Source organism: Gossypium hirsutum, chromosome D06, assembly GCF_007990345.1.
Source record: "Gossypium hirsutum isolate 1008001.06 chromosome D06, Gossypium_hirsutum_v2.1, whole genome shotgun sequence".
Taxonomy (NCBI): domain Eukaryota; kingdom Viridiplantae; phylum Streptophyta; class Magnoliopsida; order Malvales; family Malvaceae; genus Gossypium; species Gossypium hirsutum.
The window spans coordinates 39,281,274-39,293,549 of NC_053442.1; the positions used below are offsets into that span (position 1 = coordinate 39,281,274).

Genomic DNA, 12,276 nt, shown 5'->3' on the forward strand with positions numbered 1-12,276 from the left:
TGGTTAGCAACTAACATGCCTTACCAGAGACAGAGCAAATACACCAATCTGGTTAGCAACTAACATGCCCTACTAGTGGCACGTTGCCTCTGCTAACTTGGTTAGAAACTAGCATGCTATACCAGTGGCCCTTCATATCCAGATACCGAGTTTGCATGCCAATAAATTCATGTTTATTTCTTATCACTTAGATGAACATGCAGATGGTTACCTGTAACAACTTACCACGTTCATAGGAGACAATTATACCTGAATTCATAAACCTTAACTATTCCATCTCAAAAACTAATAGTATACATGGACTTAGAGTAGAATCATAGAAAACTCATACAATTTGGATTGTCATAGAAGATCTCAAAGTAGCTAGTTACACCCAAGTCTTTTGCTACACTCCACAACCTTTACTTGTTATTAAGACACTCTCTGGTTCTTCTCTAACAAGGTTTTTCCCACTTTTCTCGGGGTTTAAGAAATAAAAACAAGGTTGAAGAAAATAAAGAAAAGAACCTTTGCTTCAACAGCCATATTGTAATTTATAACCCATATAGCTTTCACAAGAACCCTATATATGGCTAACGATGCAAAACTAACTCGACAGCCTTTTGTGATTGACATAATAATTTCTAAACAAATCCTACCTTAAACATCATAGCACTCTAGTTAATTCCCAAGTAGATCTTAATAAGAAACCAACTAAAACTAAGTAACATACCCATGTGCTCATAAAAAAAACTATCAGGTCCATGACCTAATAATCTGCCACAAACGGATACTATCAAAAACATCCGCCAACTCAAGGCTTGCCAAGAGAATTAGTTGATTGGTGAGTTTTCCACAACGACCATGCCAAGACATATAGATCAACAACCTAAACCTATTCAAAAGATGAACCTTCAACAAAGTCTTTACAGAGTTACCTTCTTAGCCAAACAATTTGTCAATCATGGCACAACAACCAAGACTAACTTAACCTGGTGGATAGGGCATAAATCAAACTTCCTTGGCTTATACTTTAGCCAACAATCCAACTACACAAACCACCATTTACCACTACGTCAGGCTGGGTGTTATGACAACTCCATGATCGGAAACAAAAATTACGTTCTACTTTATCAGATATGGCATTATTTGATTAGGCTGACATGGTTTATCTCTATGTAAAATAGAGTCATTTTGGATCAAAAGGTACTACACTATCACAGGTTATGGTGGTATGTATTTCTAGACTCAAATTTGAGCTTAATTTAGCTTGAGAATTAACTAAATCTATAGCTCTAATACAGGATGTCACATTCATTGCCAGAGCCATTACAAACATTTGACATTCAATTTATAACTTAGTGCAAAGAAACATAACATTTTCAAACCATAAAAATGATATAAAACCTTTCTCTTGTATTATACGGTGTAATATCCCTAAATTGAGTCTAGTAGTTTTGGGTATATTTTTCAGGTTCCAAGTGTAAAACTAGGAATTTATAGGGTTTCTAGTAATTTTTAATTTAATTTAGGATGCTAATTTCACTAAAATCGATTAAAAATAACCCAAAAAATTTAAATAAATATTTAAAAAAAATTAATTTTAAAGATTTTAAATAATTATTAGTGAAAATAATCAATTTGAGTTGAAAAAGGATTTTAAAATAATTTTTATTGGGGGTAATTTGAGTAAAAATTAAATATTAATTAAATAGGATTCAATTGTAAAACAAGGGAAAATTTAGAGTATTTATATGGCAAATAAACCTTAAAATTCAAAATTTTGGAGGGAAATGATTAGATGGTAAAGTAAGGGAAATATGGGAGTGGCTATTAGGCAAATTTCCAAGTTTTTATATTTCTGGTGGGTGGTTTCAATTTTAAAACTAATGTATCTAGCCCACTTTTCACACATTTTACATCAGATTAGAAAGCTTTAAAATTCACTTTATTTGCATGAGTTTAAAGATCTATCATCATAGAATAGATCCAACCAAATTCCTTCTCAAAATACTCTATCAATTCACCAGAAATTATTCTCAAAAGTAGCCAAAAATATTCTGAAATTTCTCAAGTTTCTTGAACCAAGATTATCAATCAAAGAATTTAGAGTGAATCAAAGATAATCTTCAATTCTAAACTTGTTTTTATGATGATTAGAAACATTTTTACATGATTTGAGAGTCAATTAGAGGATTTTTATCAATATAATCTTTTTTAAAGAACACATGGTTGTTTAATGGTGGATCTTGAATTTTGAAAGGAAATTCACAAATGAATGGATGTTCCAACTCAAAATGGATCTACTAAAAGGTTTTTGATCTTATTTATCAAGATTAAACATGGTTTGTGAGGTAATTTAAAGAAATTTGAATTTCATCATCTTCATGAACCGATTTTTCGAAATTTTGTGAAATTGATTTAAAGATGAAAATAATGCTTATTTTTAATGTATTTGGTCTAGTATTGATGATTGAAAGTGTTTAGGAGGGCTGGAGAGATTGATTTTGTGAGGAATCGATTTTTCAACTTGATGTTACAAATCTGGTAAGGTATCTTTCTAAGAGGATTTCGATTAGTATAGTTAATTAAAATTCGTGTTTATTATATCTTTCTAGGAGGAATTTTATTAGTATAGTTAATTAAAATTCATGTTTATTATAACATTAGAAAGGTGATAATGTCTACTTTTATCTCTGTTGAAGCTTCGAATCTTGAAGAGCACCGAGCTAATCGAAATTGAAGCTTGGATTTGCTTGGTTGATCACTTGTTTGTGGTAGCATAAGTTATGTGCTAAGTGTTTTTAAGGGCAATTTGGTAAATTAACCCTCATTTTTGTTTAACTAGTAGCTTAATTAATGATTTCAATTGATTAATTATGGTGGAATGACTGATTTTTGCAAGATTTATATTATATGTACAAAAGTTGAAGTTTTATTGAATAATGGTAAGTAAGCATTTAGGTGATTTTGTGGAATTTAATTAGGATATTTATATTGATTATTAGTGTATGATTACTGGAGTTTTTTTATTATGATATATTGGTGTTACAATTGGCAATTGAACATTGGAAAACGGTAAATGAAATGCTTCATTTAATTGGATGTTAAATGGCTATGTTACATGTTACACATAAGCATTTTGTCACATTAAATTGAGAACAATAATGACTCATTTATATTCTATGTGTTACTAAATATATTGGCAACATGCATGGTGGATCCTTTGGATTATAGTTGGTATGCTACAGGATTTGTAAGTACTCACCTTTATCTGTGACATTGTGAGCATATGGCTGTAGGAGGATTGATTTGTTTGGAGTAGATAAGGGAGTGCTGAGCTTGAGTCTCCACTTATTGGGTAATTTGAGGCGCTATAAAGGAGCGTGTGCTTAGGCCCACTCAACTCGGTGGATTGTATTTGATATTTGTGGGAGTTCAGAGATCCGTTTATCCGAAGTATGATCACCCGATTAAGCCAATATATTTATGTGTGATTATTGTTATATCCTTTGATGTCCGTAAGCCATGAATGATTGGTTCTTGATATTGATAAAGCATATGGAAATTAAATTGACATGTTTCATTATTGTGGCTGATAATTGGTAATTGATTAGATGTGATTTAAGCATGGTTTCGATGTTAATTTACTAGTCATTTTTATTAACATTCACTGAGCTTTTTAAAGCTCACACCCTCACAATTTGTGCAGATAATCCTCGAGATTGAGGAGCAGAGGAGCCGAGTAAGAGTGTTCTAAGAGATTTAGACTTGGTAGAGACTTTATTAGATGTTTTAGAGACTGTAATTAGGCATTATAGAACTCCCAGGAATTAGTTTTATATTCATTGTAATTGGAATTTAGACATTTGGCATTTTATTTTGGATGGTTTTATAATAATTTGGAGGCATGTTTGAGTTTAATTATTGAATGATTTATGGTATATTGTTGCTTGATAACACGGTGTGTGAGGTATGAATTTTATACTAAAGATTGTTTAAATAAAGCTTCCATGTAGTGGTTTACTAGCGACTAAGGTATGTCACTTATTTGATTTATTCGGTATGTGTTATGCATGAAATTGATTGCCTAATTCTATATAATTAAGGCTTAATTGATGTCAATAAACTCAAGTGAAGGTGGATGTATATGTATGTTAGGGAAAATATTTTTCGGAATTGGTTTTCCCCATTTTCCAGTTTTTTGATTGGAGGAAAATATTTTCCTTTTGAAAAATCAATTCCGCAACATGGGTAAAATCATCTCATCTTTTCGAAAAATGTCTTACCCCTTAAAAATCAGTAAGACATTTTCCACAGCTCATCTATTCACCCTTGAAACCATTTCCACAGCTCCTCTCTTCACCCTATCGATTACAACATCATCATCTCTGCCTCATCTTCTCTACTAGTTCACCTCTTCTCTTTGCTTGCCTCGTTAGCGTACTGGTTCACCTCTGCTGATTTATCGAAGGTAAAACTGCAAGCTCTAGGTTAGGGGATCTGTTGATTTCTACAAGTTTTATTGCAAGTTTTTGTAGTAGATGTGTTTTCTGCAAATGGGTAGTCAAACATTTTATTCAATTATAGTCAAACTAGAAGTGTTCCATATTGTTTCAAATTGGTGTTCAAGACTTGTTCTGTTGTTCCTGTTTCTTGAAAAAGATTAGTGACAAATAGCTGAAGGAGTGTGGTTTTTAGACTTTAAAGGAGTGTGGTCTCTTAACGGATGCTTTAGCCATTTATAGGAAGCTATCTTTTGCTGAATGCTTAATTTTGGTGCTTTACTTCCTGGTAATGGTCTCATGATTCATGAATGCTTCAAGCTATTTTCATGGTTAATTTTGCACGAAACCCATCTTTTATCTTTGTAAATTGAACTACCAATGTTTGGTTACAATTTGAACATATATGCCCTGGCATGATACATCACATATTTCCAATATTTTAAATGGTTGCATCAACTGTTGCAGCTAATGTTCTTGCTGACACGGTTCTAATTTCTTTTTATGCTTGACCTCCAGCTATACAGTTCTTGCTGTCCTAGCCTCTACCTCAGCATTCTTACTCTTGTTAGTGGCCTTGGTTGATATTTTCATAAGAGGTGAGTGTTGAGCGTCTTTGGAAGTATGATTTGGTATAATATGCATTTGTGGTTGATATATGATTTGGTATATTAAATGTAAACAATGATCTTTCGTCAAATGGTTGATGTCTAGGAAACGAAACAAAAGATGAAGAAAAGTATTTGATGCTTAGGAATTTTGATTAATTGTGTGTGTGTGTGTTCTTTTATTTGTTTTATGAAGAGTTGTTTTCTTAAAACTACTACTACTAATAGTAATACAAATGAAAGTAGTAGTAGAAGCACTTAACTAAATGAAATTTGTTGTATTGTGATTGTGGATATTATTCATCAAAGTTGATAAAATTATTGTCATTTCATACTAAAAATCATATTCAGACTCTGTACAACTTTTCCTTATGATAAGAAAACAAAACTCATAAATGTTGCCTTTCATAGATTAAAATCTTCTAGTGCAGTGATAGATATTTTCTATATGACATTTCATTAATTATTTTTTTAATTCTTCTGGGGATTAGAAAGGCATATATATATTTAATACGGTTTTCAAATTACTCGTAAATTCATCAAACCTTAATTAATTTAATGAAAAGATACTATATTTTTAAAAAAAAATCAAATATATAAAAGTTTCAAATTATTATAACAAGTCAACAAAAATATTTTAAGATTTATTATAGGTTAAGTATTTGGGAGGTTTTCTATTATAGGAATCGAATCAAATTAATTTTTTTATTATGAAATGAATTAATTTAATCTCTATATTATTAGAAAGAAGTTAAATAAGTCCAATTTGTAATAAGCTTAACATTTATTGTATAAAAAGTGACTTAAAATTTATTTTTCCCGATTGCAATTCAATTTCAAACAAAAGATTTCTTTTACAGAACCATAAATCCTTTTTAAAAATATTAACTTTGTTAAATTAATGAATGATATTTTTTAAACAGTAAATATTAACTATATTACAATTTTACTTATTTGATTCTTCTTAATAATATATAAATAAAATTAATTTATTTAATAATAATTAATTAATTTAATCAAATCCTTATAATAGATACGCTTCCTTAATACATTCACCATTAATTATGTATATAAAATATTCAAGTATACCTAAATATTGACAACATATTATATAGTAATCATTGAACTACAATAATCATGGGGCGGCACTAATACTCCATGTTTATTCAACTCATTACCATCCACTATTGCAATTTCCCATTCAAATTCGTGATTAATTAATTAATTATACATGATATTGAAATCCTAATAATATAAAACAAAATCTTGTAGCAATTGCAATTTCCTACAAGAAAACTAATTTTTCATGCTTTCATTTTCATATGCTTATCAAATATATTGAAGTATTGTATTAATTATGGCAATTAGCTTGATATGTATGTATGCATAGTCATGGCAACTTTATGTGATCTTATGAAAATCTTGCATCTTTTTTGCAGTGATCATATATTTGTGTGGCATAATTTTGTGTAGATGGATCGTAATCAACATCAAATGGCAATTACTGGAGTCGTGGCTTCAGTTTTAGCTTTTGGGGCTCTTTGGATTAAAAAATTAGAAATTAGGAAGAAAATTGCTTCTCGCCCTCATGTGAATCGAGATTATGAAAGAGAAAATTATATTAATAGTATTTTATATAGTGGTGACCAGCATTGTATTGATGTGATAAGGATGAGACCGATCGCCATTTTTAATTTATGTGATATTCTTAGTAGGAATAATTTGTTAAAATCATCTAAATCTGTCAATATTAGTGAGCAAGTAGTTATATTTTTACATATAATTTGGTCATAATGTAAGGTTTCGAGTGATTGGATCTAGATATTATAGATCAACTCAAATAGTTCACTATTAGTTTAGGGTTGTATTGAGAGCTATTTTGAAATTGTATAGACTAGTTATTAGATTACCTGATGAGTCAACTCCTAGTGAAATTAGAAACAATCCAAGGTTTTATCCTTATTTTAAAGATTGTATTGGAGCATTAGATGGAACTCATATTCGTGCATCCGTTCCACCTAGCATGCAAGGAAGATTTCATAGCCGTAAAGGGGGGATGACACAAAATGTATTGGCTGCCATTACATTTGATTTGAAATTTTCCTATGTTCTAGCTGGTTGGGAAGGTAGTGCACATGATTCTTGTATTTTAAGTGATGCACTTTCACGCCCAACAGGATTAAGAATTCCGGAAGGTCATATTTATCACAAATAGTTCTAGTAAGCTCATAATTTATTAGTATTAATTATGTATTGTAAAATTGTAGGTAAATATTATCTTGCTGATGCTGGATATGGCATCCGAATTGGATGTATTACCCCATATCGCGGTGTCTGATATCATTTAAAAGAGTTTGGTGCTGAAGGGCCTGAAAATGCAAAAGAACTCTTTAATCTTTGCCATTCATCATCACGGATCACTGTTGAACGTGTTTTTGGGATTTTGAAGAAACGATTTTGTGTATTAGATGCTGAACCATTTTAGAATTTTCAAACTCAAGTAGATATTGTTTTGGCTTGTTGTATCATTCATAATCGTATAATGGGAGTTGGTCCTAGTGATTTACTTAATTAAGGATTATACGAGGCGTCTAAGTCTGATTTGATAATACAAACTTTCACAGAGCGAGAAGAAAGACAAGAAGCAAGAGAATGGTCTGTTAAGAGAGATGAAATTGCACAAACTATGTGGACTGATTATATGGCTAGAAATATTAGGTAGAGTTAGGGCTTAGGGTTATTTTTTCTATGTTATGTATGTTTTAGTATAAAAATAGTTTTTTTTTGTAAATGTTGGTTGGATAATGATATTGAAATTTTAGATTGTTGGATTTTGATATATGTCTTGAATTTGTTAGATATTGATTATGTTTTAATCTTGTTGGATATTGAATTTATTATTATGTTTTAAGCTTGTTGGATATTGAAATTATTGACAATGACAATTATTTAATGTAGAATGGGTAAGGGCAACAAAGAAGAGACCTCCAAGCAATTCAGGTGGACAAAACCGATGGAACATGTTTTCCTTGAAATTCTAGCAGATGAGGCTCAAAAAGGAAATAAGCCTTCTAATACTTTCAAAGCAATTTCTATTAATCGAGTTGTCGACGCCATATCTGAAAGATTCCAAGTCCAATGTGATGCGAAGCATGTGGAAAATCATTTGAGGACAATAAAAAACCAGTGGCAGATTATATGCAAAATTCGAGGTGAAAGTGGTTTTGTATGGGATGATAACATGAAAATGATCACATGTGATAGAGCGACATATGATGTAGCAGTGATGGTAATATATGTATATATATGTTAAGTATATTTCAATTGTTTTTTACTTGTTATTCTAATTGTGTCTAATATCCAACAGGCACACAAGAAGTATGAACCATTTTTGAATAAAAGCATTGTCATTATGATGAAATGGCTTTGGTTGTTGGCAAACATATGGCAATAGGGAGTTTTGCTAGAACATTTGCTGACATAGATTTGGATGATGGTAATGAAGATCTAATGCCTGTAGTCTGGGACAATGAAGAGAGTGAAGAGGTAAGAACAAATGTATCTTCATCTGGCACATCCAAACGTAAAAGAAAAAGTGTTCAAGAAAGTCTCGTTGATGAACAAATTAAATTTGTGGGTGAACAACTTGGCGAAATTGCTAATGCTTTGAAACAATTTACTACCGATAAGACATCACTGTTTTACGAACAAGTGATGTCGATGGAGGAAGAAGGATTTGATGATGACTTATTGTGTTCTGTGTTTGATTATCTAGTGAGTCATGAACCTGAGGCCAAAGCTTTTTTAGTTAAAAGTAAGAAGCATAAAAAAATTTGGCTTCAAAAATTTTCTCAAGGTTGAAGATATTGATACTTTTATGTGGTGTAATATTTTGCACTTGGACAATGTTGTTACTATGTGGTGTACTACTAATTATGTATTTGGATAATATTATAATTTCTAGTACTAATTGTGGTTTCGAAGCAATTTCTAATTATTCAATACTTGTTTTTTTAACACAATTACAAATAATTTATTTGATATTAGTTTTTTTCAATTTAGAACAATTAATATTGTAGCTTAATAATTGAGTATTATTATAAATAAATCATTGCAATATATGTAAAAACAATTTAAAATATAAAAATTTATTAATATATATTAATATATGTAAAAACAACTTTTCCGGAAAATATTTTTAGGAAATCTATCAAACAGCAGAAAACATTTTACACAGATTCAATCAAACACCAGAAAATATTTTCCAGTAAATCATTTTACAGAAAAGTAAAACATTTTCCAGAAATCATTTTCCGGAAAACATTTTACTGCCAATCAAACAGACCTTAAATTGGGTTTAATTGACCATTATAATATGCAAAATCAAGTTTTAAAATGAGTTTTTCACAAAAATAGGTTTAGTTGTTTTCACATGGGAGTGTGGAGACTGGAGCTATCACACATGGGTGTGTGCGATCGATCTAAACGTTTTTCATGCCATGAAGATGGTAGTTTAATGACACATGGTCTTGGGGACATAGCCGTGTGTGTCTTAGGGTTTAAATTTTTTCTCTTTAAATTAGTATTCTAATTTGTTTAAGTTATAATTTAGTCCCTAATAAGAAAACTTGAATTAGACATAGTAAATGAACTCAAATTAAGCTAAAATATTTAGGCTTGCATAATTTGACTAAAAGAAGCTCGGTAAAAACTTAGATCTAAAATCGGGTTAGTTTTACCATAGGTGGTAAAATGACAAAAATGCCATGAGGTTAAATTACCTAGGAAAATTTTAAAATTAGCTCTTAATTTGCTTCCACATTATTAAATAACTAATAATTAGATAATATTAAGGTGTTATAAGGTCTGATATGGTAGGAGCACTACAACGTACCGCTGGTGCCAACATTACTCTAGCTCGTTAGGGTTTACCACTAGAGTGTTTAAGACCTTTTGGTGGTAAGGAGTTTTGTGGTGTTAAGGGCGATGATTCGACACATGCAGAATTTTGGTTGGAGGGTGTCATTATATTCTCGGTCAGATGGGTTATTCTGACAAGGACAAGTTCGGTTGTCCCGTATCATTGTTGACGATCAAGGCTCACAGATGGTGGATGACTATTGAGATGGGTACTGTGCCAGATCGTCTAACTTGGGACTTCTTCTTAGCTTTGTTTCAAAGAAAGTTTACGGGTGAGTAGTATCTCAAGGCTAAGAGATGGGAGTTTATGGATCTTGTTCATGGTACTCTGTCAGTGGACGAGTACGAGGCTAGCTTTGTTCGGTTGAGCCAGTGTGCTCCCCAGTTGGTATCTTTTGAGGTGAACTATTGCAAGAGGTTCAGGTTGGGGCTAAATTGTGAGATTAAGCTCTATCTGGTTGCTCAGAATACCGAGGTCTTTGAGTGTTCAGGGGGATTATGATCTCAACTCTGCTAGTGTTCTGTTTTTTTGAGGTCGATTGTATGTTCCGGAAGACGAGGATCTGAGGCACTCGATTCTTACTGAGGTTTATAAAAGTCCTTTTGCTATGCATCTCGGTGGGAATAAGATGTATCAGGATCTTCAAGTTTTGTTTTGGTGGCCTGGGTTGAGGAAGGATGTTGCCAACTTTTTTGCAAGTTGTTTGGTTTGTCAAAGGGTGAAAGTCGGACATCAGTGTCAATCGGGTTTGCTTCAGCCTATTCAAAAGTTTGAGTAGAAATGGGAGCTTATTATGGTGGACTTCATTTCAGGTTTGCCTTTGACTCCGACATGTAAGGATTCAATCTGGGTGATTGTGGACAGATTTACGAAGTCTGCACATTTTTTGTCAGTTCGTATGACATTTAGTCTGCATCAGTTAGCTGAGCTCTACATTTGAGAGATTTTTCGTCTTCATGGAGTTCCTCTTTCGATCATATTAGACTGAGATCTACGGTTTACTTCAAGATTTTGGAAGGCGTTGCATGAGGCTTTAGGTTCGAGGCTTCATTTCAGTTCAACTTATCATCCACAGTTCGATGGTCAGCTAGAGAGGGTGATCCAGATTCTTTTGGACATGCTTCGTAGTTGTGTTATCGACTTCAGAAGTAATTGGGATCGTCACTTGCCATTAGTCGAGTTTTTTTATAATTATAGCTATTAGAAGAATATTTAGATGGGACCATTCGAGGCTTTGTATGGTCGGAGGTGCAGGACTTCTCTATGTTGGTCCGATATGGAGGAGAAGAGGAACTTGGGTCTGAAGGTGGTTCAGGAGGTTGAGGATAAGGCGAGACTTGTTTGCGAGTGGTTGAAAGCTGCTTCTAATTGATGGAAGTCGTACGATGACCTGAGATGTCGAGACATCGAGTATAAAATTGGTGATATGGTATTTCTAAAGGTTTCGTCGTGGAAGAAATTTCTGAGGTTTGGGCAAAAGGGTAAGCTTAGTCCGAGGTTCATTGGCCCATATGAGGTTGCCAAACGGATTGGACTGGTTGCTTATCGTTTGTTGTTGCCGCTTGAGTTAGAGCGTACTCATTACATCTTCCATGTCTCCATGTTATGCAAGTACATATATGATTCTTTTCATGTTGTTCCTGTTAAGGAGATCGAGGTTCGATCTAATCATTCATACGAGGAGGAACCGGTTGCGATCCTAGATTGAAAAGTCAATGTGTTATGCAATAAGACGGTTCTGTTCGTAACAGTTTTGTGCCGCAACCACAAGATTGAGGAAGCCACTTGGGAGTCGAAAGATGTGATGAAATGTTAGTATCCTTATCTATTTGATTCAGGTAAATTTCTAGGACAAAATTTCTTTTTAAAGGGGGAGAGTTGTAATATCCCTAACTGGGTCTAGTAGTTTCGGATATATTTTTCGGGTTTTGAGTGTGAAACTAGGGATTTATAGGGTTTCTAGTAATTTTTAATTTAATTTAAGAGGTTAATTTCATCTAAAATCGATTAAACAATAATACGAAAAATTAAAAAAGATTTTAAATAATTATTAGTGAAAATAATCAATTTGGGTTGAAAAAGAATTTTAAAATAATTTTATTGGGTGTAATTTGAGTAAAAATTAAATATTAATTAAATAGGATTTAATTGTAAAACAAGGGAAAATTTGGAGTATTTATATGGAAAATAAACCTTAAAAGTCAAAATTTTGGTGGAAAAGGATTAAATGGTAAAGTAATGGAAATATGGGAGTAGCCATTAG

General features: G+C 32.2%; 1 protein-coding gene across 1 annotated transcript; it reads left to right on the top strand.

Annotated features, from left to right (window-relative positions):
* The first annotated feature begins 8,046 nt into the window (after nt 1-8,046).
* LOC107900436 (uncharacterized) lies at nt 8,047-8,598 on the top strand. The gene is made up of 2 exons (XM_016826033.2): nt 8,047-8,381; nt 8,460-8,598. Exons 1-2 carry the CDS (start codon nt 8,052-8,054, stop codon nt 8,544-8,546), a joined length of 417 nt encoding a protein of 138 aa, XP_016681522.2. The 5' UTR covers nt 8,047-8,051; the 3' UTR covers nt 8,547-8,598.
* Nucleotides 8,599-12,276: the final 3,678 nt, after the last annotated feature.

Coding starts and splice junctions, on each gene's coding strand:
- LOC107900436 (XM_016826033.2), top strand. CDS start 8,052: ATGGGTAAGGGCAACAAAGAAGAGACCTCCAAGCAATTCAGGTGGACA. Junction 8,382..8,459: donor CATATGATGTAGCAGTGATG/GTAATATATGTA, acceptor AATATCCAACAG/GCACACAAGAAGTATGAACC.